Source organism: Mastomys coucha, unplaced genomic scaffold (genome assembly GCF_008632895.1).
Source record: "Mastomys coucha isolate ucsf_1 unplaced genomic scaffold, UCSF_Mcou_1 pScaffold6, whole genome shotgun sequence".
NCBI classification, from domain to species: domain Eukaryota; kingdom Metazoa; phylum Chordata; class Mammalia; order Rodentia; family Muridae; genus Mastomys; species Mastomys coucha.
The window spans coordinates 24,834,853-24,849,336 of NW_022196912.1; the positions used below are offsets into that span (position 1 = coordinate 24,834,853).

The 14,484-nt window shown below is 51.2% G+C and overlaps 2 protein-coding genes across 4 annotated transcripts in view; both read right to left on the reverse strand.

Annotated features, from left to right (window-relative positions):
* Window positions 1-1,826: 1,826 nt before the first annotated feature.
* On the reverse strand, window positions 1,827-9,435 carry Tmem214 (transmembrane protein 214). Its single transcript, XM_031356748.1, has 17 exons — window positions 9,214-9,435; window positions 8,243-8,442; window positions 7,715-7,865; window positions 7,386-7,520; window positions 7,111-7,193; window positions 6,657-6,762; window positions 6,493-6,574; window positions 6,104-6,205; window positions 5,572-5,713; window positions 5,143-5,234; window positions 4,825-4,873; window positions 4,536-4,649; window positions 4,217-4,334; window positions 3,439-3,535; window positions 3,114-3,282; window positions 2,825-2,970; window positions 1,827-2,667 (listed from the first exon to the last, which is right to left on the reverse strand). The coding sequence occupies exons 1-17, from the start codon at window positions 9,356-9,358 to the stop codon at window positions 2,541-2,543; spliced, it is 2,058 nt and encodes a 685-aa protein (XP_031212608.1). The 5' UTR covers window positions 9,359-9,435; the 3' UTR covers window positions 1,827-2,540.
* A 3,269-nt stretch (window positions 9,436-12,704) lies between these two features.
* The window catches only part of Mapre3 (microtubule associated protein RP/EB family member 3), a 50,599-nt gene continuing 48,819 nt past the window's right edge, over window positions 12,705-14,484 (reverse strand). For all 3 annotated transcript variants that reach the window (XM_031355875.1, XM_031355876.1, XM_031355874.1), the window contains exons 5-7: window positions 14,033-14,187; window positions 13,794-13,946; window positions 12,705-13,633 (exon numbers count right to left, since the gene is read on the reverse strand). In XM_031355875.1, coding sequence (XP_031211735.1) covers window positions 13,565-13,633; window positions 13,794-13,946; window positions 14,033-14,187 — 377 coding nt within the window. In that variant the 3' untranslated portion in view covers window positions 12,705-13,564. The remainder of the gene's footprint in view (window positions 13,634-13,793; window positions 13,947-14,032; window positions 14,188-14,484) is intronic.

The window sequence follows — 14,484 nt, forward strand, 5'->3', positions numbered from 1 at the left end:
CCCCCCCGCGCCTCCTATCTCTTAAAGTGCTCGGAAGCTACCCAACCACACAGACGCCCGTGTGACGGACAACTTGGGATGTTTTAGAATGGACAGAATGCCCATCACTGTGGAAAGCAAGCCACACCAGGGCAGTGCTGGTTTGGGAATGAACCGACAAATGCTGCGGGTGTGAGCCCAGACACATTTTCTGTCCGTATCTGTCAGGCAGCCACCAGGTTACCCTTGCCTAAAAGTCACGCTGAAAATAGCAAAGGTAGGTAGAAACTTGACACATAATAGAACAACAGAACTGTTTAGCAATGACTCGGTACTCCCAGGTCTGAGTAGGAACTGGTAATAATGAGTCAACTGTCCTTCAGTTTCATGGCAGGTTACCCACTGAACTTCAGTGGCATGAGGTGTGGCTGAGGCGTCAACCCCCTTCCCTCCTAGTCAGCTGTCACTGGTGAAGGTGTCAGCACCACTGGGACAGTCTGGGCATCACACTGCTTTCATTTACTAGCTCATCTTTGACTCAGATTTGTTGACAGCTCTGTAAAAGCGAAACGTCTGGATGTCTGGCTTTGCCTTAATGGAGAACAGGTGGTAGTCGTCTACAGACAGGAAAAGTGCTGTACTATCTCCATCTGGGGCAAAACAATTGAACAAGAGCTCTTTTTCCCAATAGGCTTATAGAGCCAAGTAAAGTTGGTATTAGTGTCCCCATGATGCACCATGGAGATGCCAACTGATCTAAGTTGAAAAAAATGTTGCATATAAGGATTTTAATACCAGAAAATATGAACCCAAATTAAATCACTGCAGAATAGAAGCCAGCAAAGCACAGCAGCACAGCTAAAGTTGCTGGATTAAAAAATAAAAATCAGCCGGGTGGTGGTGGCGCACGCTTTCAATCCCAGCACCTGGGAGGCAGAGGCAGGCGGATTTCTGAGTTCAAGGCCAGCCTGGTCTACAGAGTGAGTTCCAGGACAGCCAGTGCTACACAGAGAAACCCTGTCTCGAAAAACACACACACAAAAAGACCCAAATAAATAAAATAAAATAAAAATCAGGCTAGCATTCTGATAACCTGTCATGGGCTGTGGCTGCTCCAGGTTGTCCTCTCCAACACGAGGTAGGGTGAACTCTTTGGTCCTTGGACGGGCATAGCTTTCTCTCACTGGGACAACGGGTTATGATTAACTGCCTGGAGGCCAGCAAGCAGCAGCCTTTGTGGCTGTTTACTTCCTAAAATACGTAGCAAAAGCCAGAGGCCAGGGTATATAAATTGGGTCAAGATGGTTCCAAACTTGCTATCTTAATTTCACTTGGGGAAGGGCCAGAGGGCACCTCCTGTGGCACCAGGAGAGGGGCTGTAAGAGGAAGTGAATGCTGCTGAACTGTGTTGCTTCTGGGGAAAACACAGCTGCTTGGGAACCTGCACTTCTTAGTCGCCAAGAGCCCTCGAGATGAGAACACCTGTAATGAACTGTCTCAAACCAAAATAAGGACTGGTGTTAAGCCCAGGTTTTGTTTCTTGGAGTTCTAAACCCACTATCTCATAAAATGAGCCAATTAATAAATTAAGGATTCGGAGACCACCCAGCTCTACTCCTGCCTTCCCAATCACACCGAGGCAAATATTTGGATAGGAATCACTGACAAGTCAGACAAAATCACTAAAGCCAACTGAATCAACTAGGAACCTAGGTTTGAGTGGTAAAGGTAGACTTTCCCTGCCAGAAGCTCAATTATTGCCGCAATACCCCAGGCAGAGGCCCAAAGCTCTGCTGTTCTGTCCCCAAACTAAGGGGAGTCCCACATGAAGATTCAGACAGATAAGCTAGAAAAGCAGTCTGTGTCTTTTATTCTCCCATATGCTGACTCCCTCAGCAGGCTGATGGGAGGGTGCTGCTTGTCAGGTGGGCTGTGCTGTGGAGGGATCTGACAAAGAGAGAGGAGCCCCAGCATCGAACAGAATGGAGTTGAGAAGCCAGGGCACTGACAGAGCAGGAGACAAGTGACCTCCCCAGAAGGTGTGCTTGTTCTGGGTATTTTGAGGTAACAGGCTGTCCGCATGGCCTCCAAGTCCACTGAAGGTCACCTAGGCTGCTGGTAGAAGTGACGTTGTTGCTGCCCACTGTGGTGCTGGCCCTCCTGAAGCACTTTCCTTTTTTCTGCTGTAGTTTAAGTTATGACCAGGGACAGAGAAAGGCGGCTGCTTCCTTTTTTTGGAGGTGGACTGTGGCTTCTTGAGCGATGAGAGGGAGGTCTGAGGGGAGAAGTGGAGAGGCTCCCAGCCCAGAGGAGGTTTGGATGCTGTGCAACTGGGCCTGAGAGACCTCAAAGACCTGTGGATGGGAGGCTGAGGAGCTCCTGCCCAGTCTCCTGAAGATGAAGAAGTGAGGCAGACACCTGGCCTCTTGCCTAGGAGGCAGAACTCAGGCACCAAGTGAAGAGAGAGCTGCCTCCTCTACCCCCCCCCACATCCCCACCCCCAGTGATCTCAGTCTCCAATAGCTAGCCCAGCACAGAACCAGTGGCCAGGCAGGCAGGGTCTATTGCTGGGATATCATGGCGAGAGCCCAGTCCAAAAAAGCCACTGTGACATCCTGAAGGCAGAGCCAGGTCCATTGGGCAGCTTTGCTGAACTGTGTCTTAATGCAGTCCCAGGTCACTTCCCCTCTAGGAGAAAAGCAGAACATTTGAGAGGGCTGGGGATCACACGTGGGACTATGTCAGGTCACAGGGCTCCAACTTAAATCCAGACCCTCTTTCCAGAGTAATTGTGACTAAATGGATGGTGTAGCCGTGTTCCCAGGGACCAGCGTGAAAGTCCTACCTGCAGGCCTCGTGGCAATGCTCCTGGACTTGGGCCAGGGCTGCAAGCAGCATGTGCCACGTGGGCAGCAGCACATTATGGTAGAAGAGCAGCAGCAGCTCCTTCAAGGCATGAAAGAGCTGCTGCAGGGCCTCAGGGAGCTGAACCTGCAGTGGGGAGAATGGCTGAGGTAAGATGCTGAGGGCCATGTCCCCTTTCCCAAGGCTTCTGCCCATGCTGAACTATTCCCTTCTAAGAACCCTGTCCCTGGGAGGATGGGTCCTTTTTTGACTCCTGATCTCCAGCTTACCCTCTGAAAGAAGCCAGCCAGGCTATCACTGAAACAGGCAAGGTAGGAGGCACAGTGGGCAGAAAGGAAGCTGAATATGGCATAGATGTGTGTCCAGGCCAGTTGCAAACTGGGCTGTACCAGAGCAAGCAGGTGGGAGCCACAGGCTGGCAAGGTCTCCTGCAGCCAGCTGTAGAGAAACCAGAGGGAGAGAGGTGCACTTGAAGCTTCCCCTAGCCAACATGCTCACCAAAGAACAGCCAAAAAAGGAAGGAGGGACAGGGGCATACTAAGGACTTCCCACTGCCCACGCCCACCCACCCTGCCCTCCTTGGCAGCAGCTCACTTGTAGCTTTGCAGGCTGTAGGAGTAGAGTTTGGCACACACTTGCTGGCCAACAGGCAAGAGACCAGATGATCGAAGCAACCGGCCAGTGAGGGAGGCTGCAAAGGGAGCTCCAGTGAGCTGGGAGCAGGGGCGAGGACTTGGAGGACAGATGCTCCAGGTCCCTGGGCGGCAGAGTGAGGCACTTTCCTGTGCTCTTGGGTCTAACTAGACAGGTTTGGAAGATCTGGCCAGAGGGGCTGAATACCTTCTGTTGGGTCAGGAACAGGAAGAATGGGACACTGGGTGGGCTCTTGGACTTAGAAGTCAGAAAACCTCAAGTTTGACTCTCTGCCCTTTTACTTGCTGTGATCTTTTGTGTTTATATTACATGTACTAGTTTATTTAGTGCATGCATGCACACACGCTACAGCATGCACTCAGAGGTCAGAGGAGTTGTGTTGACTTGGTACCCTGGGGAAGGAACTCTAGTTGTCATGTTTGCAAAATGTTTGGCTACATCTTTCAGGTTCTACTAGCTATGATCTTAATCTGAGGCCAAATCTTTCTTCTCCCTTAGACGTTAAAAGGAGAAAACATGTATTCAGGTGATGTAAATTTATAACCATTTCTCTCCTGGAAAGTACTAGTGCAATTGGTCTCTGCACAGACCATCTGAGGTGGAAAGTGCTTGCTCTGTAGCACTGAGAATTCATCAGGACAAGGGTAGTTTAGAAATGCTACACATAGCTCTGTGTCCCCCACCATGTTCTCTTCCCAGATGAAAAACCACTACTTACCCTGGAAAGAGCTGTTTGACCGAAAGTCATGACATAGGAATCCTACTCCAAAGACCAGAAGCAACAGGAATAGCCGGGCCCATGGTGGTCGAGGACCCCTTGCCTGTTGCAACAAGCTCTGACAAGACAGAGAAGATAGAGGTCAGAAGGGGAAGGGCTGGTCCTTGCTTCCTAGTGTAAGCCCCAAGCAAGGCCTGCATATGAACTTGAGGTAGTGGGGGATCCACAGATGGGTGAGACAGAGACATGACCCAATCTAACCCAGGGTGTGTCAAGACACACGGAGGACTACTCGTGGGTTGGAGGTTGGGCGTCACACCTTGCAGGCTGTGTCACAGGTGAGAACATGCTCACTGCTGCCACTGCCCTTCTTCAGGAGCTCCTGGTTGGCAAGCTTGAAGGACTGAATGGTTTCTTGCAAAGATTTCCGTGCCTATAGAATACCAAGAGCTGAGTTTAGAGCTGAGCCCTGGCTAGTAAGAGGATTCTGAGCCTCCATCTTGCTTCACATTTGTGTCATAGGCCCAGGAAAGGGAGAGCAGTGGTTAAGGGGCACAAACCAAGAACCAAGACAAAGCCCAGGCCCCTGCATCCTCTCAGCTCCTTACCTTTTTAGGAATCTGCTCCCAGGACTTGAGCAGATGCTCCAGCAGCAGGCTGTGGAAGAGTATGTCCCTTTCAGTCAACATCCCCCTGGGCCTGCTTGCCCTCTCTGCCTACCAATTCCTAGGTTCTTAGGGATGAAAGATCCCCACCCACAGTAGTTCTTTAAAGGCCACCCCACCTGCTGTCTCACTCAGACTGCGAGGTGTGAGCCTAGAGGGCAGTGACCAGTGTTCCTGGGATGACACACCAGCGCTAATCTGAAAAGCATAGACTACGAGGCTTCTTTGTGTAGATCAGCAGGTGACCCCACCCCCACTTGCCTGGACTGTGACAGGTGCTTGAGGTACAGTTGTCTCCAGACACTAGTGCTGAGGGGGTCCACAGTCAGGCACTGGGTCAGGCTGGCCAGGAGCTGCACAGGACAAAGGAGAGAGAATGCTGGGCCCTCAGGATGGTGAAAAGGAGGGCACTGGGGCTTCTGGTAACAAGACATCTGTCACAAAGGGTGAGGAATATTGTCAAGACCCCTGAGAAGCTGTCACAGGGTAAGTGTGGTTCCTGAGCTACAGCTTGAGCTTAAGAATCCTGTCTGTTAGTGACAGGGTTTCACTGAGCACCCTCCCACCTCTCGGGCCCATGCCTGTGTTTAAAGCTGGAGTGGACAGGGCTGGTGGCTGAGAGGAACACTGGGGAAAATCAGCAACCGAGGCTGAGTGCAGCTGTGCTCTGGGCAGGGAAAGGCTTCTCACCTCTTTCTTCATGGCAGCAGGACAGTTAGGGGTGGCTCTGGACAGGAATGAGGGGAAGTAGGTGTGCAGGGAAGATTCCGGCTTGGCCCCAAATGCCAGCACCTTCAATCGGGGGAAGAGCTGGCACAGCTGCTCCTGCAGGCTAGGGGAAGAGGGCCAGGCTCAGGCTGTAAATCGAACTGCGACATGTGAGCTCATTCCTGGCCTGAAGGTAGAGTCACTAAGTGTCTGTGGATGGTTCTGAGTCTCTGTGGATGGTTCTGAGTCTCTGTTCATAGTAGCACCTTGCACGGTTTGTCAAAAGCTAAAGCTCCTCTCCCTAAAACCTACCCGATGTAACACAAAAACGACTGCCAGGCTCCAGGACAGATAGGTTGTCTGGGCTCCACAGACCCCTGAAGTCTACTGTTGAAGCTTCCAGCTGTGATGCTAGGGCTCTGGCAGGGAGAGGGGCTGGAAATGCACTGTTGTGATTGTGGCTTGACTATGTACCAGAATACTTCTCCAGTATGCATGTTCCAGAGCATCTTACCTGGGGCTCAGGGAGTTGTTGGGCATATAGGCAAAGTCTAGAAGTGGGAAGAAGTCCTTGGGGCCGATCATGCCAAAGCCTTTGGTGAGATTGGGACACATTCTAGACAATAGATAAAGAAGAAGCAAGCTTGTTGGAAACCACTATGGTGCTCCAACCATGAACTCAGCTAAGCAGTGTACAGAGGAAAGAAAGGCGTAGACTCTACCCCAGCCCCAGCCCTCAATGGCTTCCTCCCTTTCCTTCCTCACCATCACACTCGGAGGTGGGAGGAGCTGGTCCTGATTTTCCTCGCATCTATGGAGACCAGGATCATGGCATCCCATTTTGCCGAAACAGCCTCTTGTGGACACCCTGGGCCTTCCCCTCGCTGTCCCCCCATTACTCACAGGAGCAGCCGGTCCAGGTATGCGATGGCAAAGGGAGACAGAGACTTGATGCCCAGCACAGGCAGCATGATCCCCAGCCACACTGCAGAATCAAGAGTCAGGAAGTCTCAGGTTCATGCACGGGGCCATCAGAGGTGACACCAACCCATCCTTCTGTCTGCTACCTTTCAGTCCCTCAGTGAGGTTGGTGAAACCCGCTTGCCCCAGGGCCCACATGATGGTCAGGCACTTTGCTGGTCGGCTCTGGTGGGACCGCAGAAGCTCTAGGAACTGAGGAGGTGAGTGGAAAGGGCAGGTTAAGGGGCAGCACACCAGGAGCACTACAGATCCTTGTGGGGCAGGTTGTCAAGGACAGTGGAACTCTACTGCAGTGTGACATAGTGATTCAAGTGACAGCTTCCCCCTCTTGTTTCAAACTAGCTGACCAATTCTAGGGAAGCATGAGACCACTATGGCCCAGCCATTCCATCAATAAAATGAATATACATGTCACCCTTATCTGATAGAGCATAATGAATGCTAATGTATTATGTGTTATTCCTTTCCAAGCCCAGCAATGTAGTCTGTCTAGTTCCTCTAGTCCTACCCCTTGTGTCCCCAGCACCATCCAGGCCTCACCTTGTCCAGGTTTGAAGTGACAATCTTGGGCTTGTCTTGCAGAATGGCTTGAATACAGATGCGGTACCCATGTAGCGATTCCCCTAGAGAGACGGGTTCTCAGATTTACTTATATGACCCTGCATCCTCCACTTTTTTATTTCTAGAAGTCCTCATCCCTTCCCCAAAATGTGGAGATTAGCACATTTCTTATTGTAAAGGGAGCTGATGACCATGTTGGAAACAAGAAAAACAGTGGGCTCTCAAGAATGGTCATCTTCATAGGGCACTCTCACCTGGTGTCTTATCCAGCTCTTGCAGCATGGTGAATAGACAGTGGTCAAAAAAGAGCTCCACAGACCCTGCAGCTTTGGTCAAGAGCCCCCGGATGATCCCACGTAGCTCTCGGCTCACGAGGCTGTAAGGATAATCTGGGGCCATTGGCCTCTGTGAGTGCTAGGACCAGATGCCCTTGCATGGAGGCTGGCTTTCTCTCCCCAAGGAGGCCCAGCCACTTGCACAGCCACATGTCTGAATCAGGACAGTGGAGGCACTGGACTGTTAGGAACACCAACCCTCTGAGAATGTCCTTGGCCTTATCTGAGCTGGGGGACAGGAGACTAACCATGTGGATACTGGCTCAGAGTGGGCTCCATCCGTGGAGTCTGGAGCTTGTAGTTGAGATAACTGGCCAGGTCCTTCAGCCACACGGAAGGGTTCCCAGTGAACACGCTCTGGCTCTTATCCAGTTCCTTCTGCAGAGCTGCCACATCCAGCTGTCAGGGGCAGAGAATTGCATGTGGGACAGGGGTAAGAAAGTGGCGGAAGGAGGTTTTCATATGTGGAATCACACCATTTTGCCAGATTCACATCCTGAGAAAGTGTGGGGCAGGACCCTTGAGAATGCTGAGCTCAGTGCCTGCTCATGGTCAGGGGTAAGACAGGAGACGAGAGACCACTGCTCCATGGGACTGAGAACACAAACCGGCATCTCTAGTGCCTCCATCTTGTTCTTGGGATTTCCATCTTCCTTCTCACCTATGTTTCTGACAAACACCCACTTTCTTTCCATTCTAAGTGCATACATTCTTTCCTTCCACATCTCCGTACTGTCTGGAACTCCCCTGAGCGCCCCAAGCCTAGGCACACTTACAGCTTTCAGTGCGTCCTCCAGGCATCGGAATGGGCCCTGCTTCTGGTTTTGGCTAGTAATAGCTGTTACTTTCTTCGGTTGCTTCTTGTTTATTGGTTTTTTAGACTCTGCAGCAGGGGGTGGAACTTGCTCTTTATTCTGCCGCTTCATGATTTTCTCAAAGCCACGTTCATAAAGAGTGCTTGTAGTCTGGATTGGCGCTGGAATGAAAACAGGTAGAAAATAGCAGGCCACCCTTAAGTCCCCAGGACTCACCGCACAGTGGTCTCTTCTTTGTAGAGGCACCTTAGTCATTTACTGGATATTCTGCCCCAAGCCCCCTCTTCCTTGGAAGCTGCTTAGAAGAACAGGAAAGGACCCTCCTGGTGGCTGATTTCAATCACCACAGGCAGGTCCCGGGCCCTTCCAGTTCTTTATTAGACAAGTCAAAGTACATGGGACCCAGACCACACTTTTTCCAGCACAGTTTCCACCCCAATTCTTCTTGGTTCTGAGACGACAACTCCATACTCAACAAGTGGCAAGTTTTTTTTTTCTCCTTCTCTGGAGACTGGGGGGACAGGTGACACTGAAATTAATTCCTGGTTGGAGTATGTTGGGCCATTCATCCCAATGCTGGCCTTCTCATCCACTCTTCTCAGACATGCTGGTTATATAAGAAGGGGTTCCATGTAGGATCCTAGATGCCTCTGCCCCGTGGCTCAAACACCTGGCCATCGAGGGCCGGGTCAGCTGAGAGGGCTATTTGCAAAGGCTTGAACAGATGGAGATCGGAATTCCCGTCTCCTCAGACTCGAAAGTCGGCTTCTCTGGGCCTTCGCTTCCCAAGAATCAAGGAAAGGTGGAGATGTCCACCTTTCCTTGTGCTATCAGTCAGCGTGGCCCGGTCCCAGCGGATCTGCTCCCGGCTCCCACAGCTGTTCGCCGCGCCCCTGCCCCACAGGCCCAGGTGGGCGGCGGCGGATACTCACAGCTCAGGTCGTATTTCAACACTCCATTTGCCTCCCCGAGTGTTCGGCGGTCACCGCCGCCGCCTCGCCCACCGCTGCTTGCTCCAGGTCGCCGACCCCTCTTCACCACCTCCCAGCCCCCGCTACCAGCCGCTCTGGCCGCCATGACTTCGACTCCACCACCTCCCGGTTTTCGGCTCCGAACAGTCGCCGCGCGGTGCCACGTCTGCTGCCGCCGCCGCCGCAAGGCATCATGGGACTCGTAGTCCGTGCGCGCCACCGCGCCACGCCGAGGGCCTGGGGAGTGATGGCGGCGGTCAGGCCCCGCCTCTGCGGCGCAAAAAAATCCCTACCCTGCACCTGCGGTGCGGGCTTGACCCTGGCCAGCCTGGAAATGGGACTGTTCCCTTTTTTCTTTACGATGTTTCTGAAGGATGGAATGAAAATAGTTTTCACCTCGAGAGCGCTTGAGGAATAAATGTGTTCTTCCTTCTTAGAAAGTGGTAGTCTGTTAGCAATTAAACTTCGTATTTGGCGGCCAACAAACTTAGTTGCCAAGGAGTGGGACGATGCGAACTTGGGAGAGGAAAGTAGAGCGGCGGAGAGGCTGAGAAAACTTACTAGAGTAGCTCCATGACAGGGGGAGAAAAGTCTGGGGCAGCCAGGCGGTGTTCCCATTCCAGGCAGCGAGGAAAGGACAGGCTCTGGCTTACGCCTTGTTCCAGATGTTCAGCCCCAAACTGAGGGAATCACACAGCAAGGTCCCGACCCTAGACAGCCTACAAAACTTCAATCATCCCAGCTAGGAAGCATGATGGATGATAAAACAGCAATGAAAATTTCACATTTAAGGAAATATGTTGCCTTGTGTGCTTGAGTAGAACTCATGCTGCCACACTGCTGTACACATTCTACCGCCCCCGCGGTTATTTTTTATTTTATTTTATTTTTTTTTAGGCAGGGTTTCTCTGTGCACCTCTGCCTTCCTGGTACTCTCCCTGTAGACCAGGCTGGCCTTGAACTCAGAGATCTAACTGCCTCTGCCTCCTGAGTGCTGGGATTAAAGACATGTGCCATCACTGGCAAGGAGCAGTACACTTTCTTACAAAAGTTATTCAGCTGAGGGATGCTTGAAGCTGTAGGAGGATGAAGGAAGAGGATTCTGAAACAGGTGGCAGTTGAGATGAGTCCTGGGGAGGGAGAATTTTCATTGGTTGGGGATCATGGCTTATGGAGAGACTGCTTCAATTGTATGGCTTTATTAATTTAGTGGTAGACTAAGACTATAAGTAGTTTGGCATGACTTCATACAATTGGAAAATGATCTTGGCTGCCAAATTTGGACTTTATTCTATAGACACTAGAAACCAGAGGGAAAAGGTGACATGACCCTTAAAAAAGAGCATATGGGCCTGTGTGAAGGATGGGTCACAGAGGGAGAAAGCAGGTGAGGGATGACCAATCCTTGCAGCCTTCTGATATCCTCCATCCCCTATATGCTCAGTCATAGCTGACTGTCATGGGGAGTTCTGAGATGGAATGTCTTTGGCAATCAGTTTCTTTTTCAGATCGCTGTTTACCTCTGCTCAGATGCCACCCACGGCCCATTACAGGCATCATCACAGAAGAGGCCTATTTTGGGAAGAGAAACAAAACTGGCTTCCCCACTATAGCTCCATCTGATGGCCTCTTCTGGCCTCTCAAGGCATCCACATGCATGTGCACATACGCACACACAGAGACACACAGATACATAAATAATAAACATTTTTTAAAAAGTCTAAATCCTAACCAAAGTTTCTACCACCTTGAACAAGCCTAGCTATGCATGGTCTAGTTTAGTGGTTCTCAACTTTCCTAATGCTGCAACCCTTTAATACAGTTCTTATGTTGCAGTGACCCCAACTATAAAATTATTTTTGTTGCTACTTCATAACTGTAATTTTGCTGTTATGAACTTTAATTTAAATCTCTGTATTTTCCAGTGGTCTTAGGCCACCCCTGTGAAAGGCTGAGAACCACTGGTCTAGACGATCCCACGGGGCTCACATCCACTTTAGCATTCTTCATCTTTGCTGAGTCTCCATGCCTTGACTATCATGTCTCTTTGACAAACCCACTCCAGGAGTGTGGAGTTGTGAGGATGACATGGGAGTGTATCTGATTCCTGCCTCTGTGCTGCTGTATACATACAAATGCTAAATACTGAACTCCAAGATCTGGTTGCCCTCCAGAGAAGTATATCTTCACATACACTGGCCTTTGTTGTATAAACTGAGCTCCCCAAATTAAAGAGGTCACCATTAGATGGGATGAGCCAGGCCTAGAAGTGTACCCCAAGGACAGGCTGGTGAAGCAAAACCAGTCTGAATGAGGCTCACACGGCAAACAACATGGGAGTGGAGCTGGGAAACAGCCAGTCTAGCGTAGGAAAAGTGTTGAGGGTAATTGCCCAATAACTGCGCTAAATTAATAAGACTCTGGGTTAGTTATTGAGTAGCTGGCCAGGTCATAATAACAAGTAGTTATTAAATAACCACCACTAACATTCCCTCCCATTACATCTTGCTCCACAGAACCACCCACTTGGGGGGCTGGAGTATGAACTGAGTGCTTGGGTACTTGTTCTGGTTTTCACACATGCACACATGTGTGTTACACACATGCACACATATGCACAAATAAGGAAAAGGAAAAGCAGAACCATGTAGACACAGCCAAAGGCTCATTCACTCTCCAGCTGTTGTGATGTGTGGGAGCTCTGACAAGGGTAGAGGGTTACCCTACAGGCCAGCCTGAAGGAGTCTGCAACAACTCCCCCAGTCACCCCACGGCCACTTTCTGGGCTACCCTTCTTATGGCCACAGCTCTCGATTCCATCCTCCTCCTGAGGCCCCCTGTTGTAGTGAGAACACTTCAAATCCTACAACTGTCTTTCAGTAAGCCATCATTTGGTGCACCAGATTGCAGCGAGACAAGCCATCCTTTACTTCATCCATGACTTCAACTGGATGGCGTTTGCAGGAACTGGCTCTGTTCCTGGCAAGGGCAAGGACTGAGTCCATATAAACACAATTTTCTCAATGTCTAGTTTTGTCTGTGCCTTGCGCTGCCTGAGTCTGTGCTTTACACTAGCCCAGGTTTGCATCAGTTATGCCCTAGACATAAGAGCTGCATAAGCCAGCTCCATGGGGTCTTTGCGGAGAGGTGTTTTCATCATCCACTGGCCTGTAACTCATCCCTAACAAACTCTTGATACTCACCAAGACAAACTTGAACAAGTCATTTTTTTGGCCTGTTGGTATCATCCCATTTTGGGGGACAATGTTACATCTCTCAGAAAAATCCACATAACACCTGCCTCACAAAGAGTCATCAGTCTTGGGAGTTGGGTCTAGGTTATAGCCTAGTTGTCAGTGGTGGCTGTGCTGCATGGCTATCCTTAGAGAAGACAGAGGGGGATATATTCTGATCCCTTGCTGTGGGTCAGTAGAGGAAAACATAGCAAGGACTTTTACCACACAAATTTATTTAAATAAAAGTGAACACATATGCAGGTTGCTACCCAAGGGGCAAAGGTGGGGAGGTGGGAGAATGGGGGACAGACAGACAATGGGGGCCAGGCAGAGTCTGTGTGGTATAACTAGGCTGCAGGAGGGAGTGGACAGGAAGCCTGGGACAATGCTGGGGTCAGTGCTGAGGCAGGGGCCTTGGTGGGGGAGCCCAGTGCCTGGAGGTCATGTCCACCTCTTGCATGCTCCCTTCTCTCTCTCTGATCCCTGGACCCACAGCACTGCCTCCTCAGCGCCCCTTTCCCTTCCTCCTATCAGCCTTTCCCTCAACTACTGAGAGGGAAGCCAAAAGACAAAATAAATAAGAATGGGTGAGTCCTGCCCCAGTCTCGGCTCTAGGGAAGGGGAGCCAAGCCAGAAAGACTACCCCAAGCCCTGCTGTCAGCCCTGGAAAAGAACAGGTAAAGTGCAAGGACAATCCAGTAAGTAAAAATATACCAATGACTTTGTCAAATATACAGCTGCTGGCTGTCAGGGAGCAGGTGGCTGGCTTGTGGGGGACAGCGGCACCCTGGAAGTGTTGGCCAACACAGCATAGAGACAACGGAAATAAATAGGAGTGGGGAGTGGACAGGGGTCCTGGACATCCCCTGGGCCAGTGCCACTTTGGGGGACCCAGGCAGGGCCTCGTCCTCTCACCTACCCAACCCCGCAAGCCCGACTCGCCCGGCTCCCTAATGCTGTGGCACTGACACAAAGCACCCAGCTGGCTGACTGGCTGAAAGGAAAGGACTATAATGTGGGGTGGGCAGAGTTGGGGTGGGCAGGGAAGCCACAGTCAGCCAGGGCTGGCTCCTCCCTCAGTACTCGTCCTGGTCTTCCTGTTGGTGTTCTTCAATCTCATCATCCTCAGGGGGTGCAAATCCCTCCTGGAGAGGAGAGAGAGAGGGTAAGCCAGCTGACCAAGGTGAAGGGTCAGGTTCACACTCAGCCTAGAAACAAGGGCTGAGTGTGGCCACTGGTTCAGGAGGTCTAGCCTGCTCTCCAGTCTTAGCAGAGTAGTGGGAGGGAGGAAAAGAGAGGGCTCACCTCGGTGGCATAGAGAATGCCAATGATGCCGGAGATGACCGGGCTGTTATCACTTTCATGTTCTTGGCAGATCAGCTCGATGTCTCGCAATTTGCTGAAATAGAAATCTCGTTCTTTCTCCAGCCCGTCTACGGTCAGTTTCAAGTCCAGCAGCTGCGCAGGCATAAAGAAATGTTGATGCCAGACGTTCCTGCAGTCTTCTCGTCCCCATGCCAACTACCCTTTCCCACGCTACCCACCTGCTGGTTCAGCTCAAGAATCTGGGCATCAGCTTCATGGCCTCCGTTTCGGGCTGAGGGGGGATTCTTCCGGAGGATGCAGGGTGGAGCCACATTGCTGAGTCGTCCAGAGGTCTGCATGTTCTTGGGGCCTGTGGGGGACGTCCTCTGCGGAACTGTCCAGAGGACAAGAGTCAGATGAAGTGACACAGCATATGCCAGCCTGGTGTGAGGACCATGCAACAGGCAGGCACTCTCCCTCAGGAAGAGCATCTACATGGAGGCCTCCAGCCTTGGCCACACATGACACTATAGCAACTGGACAGCCCTTTGGCAAGCCTGGGAGCTTAAGTACCACAGGAAGCTAAGGGAAAGGTGATCTCAGCACCGGGACATGAAGAAAGCTAGCCTGAGGGAGGGGTGCAGACACTGGGATAGGGAATTTGATGAAGTGGAGCTGGGGGGGGGGGGTG

Bases quoted from the DNA above. Each gene is read 5' to 3' on its own strand.
- Tmem214 (XM_031356748.1), bottom strand. From the start codon at position 9,358: ATGGCGGCCAGAGCGGCTGGTAGCGGGGGCTGGGAGGTGGTGAAGAGG. The intron at 7,194-7,385 runs GTGAGAGTGCCC...CCGTCTCTCTAG, and splicing joins AGAGCTGGATAAGACACCAG to GGGAATCGCTACATGGGTAC. The intron at 3,536-4,216 runs GTAAGTAGTGGT...CTCCCTTTGCAG, and splicing joins GTCAAACAGCTCTTTCCAGG to CCTCCCTCACTGGCCGGTTG.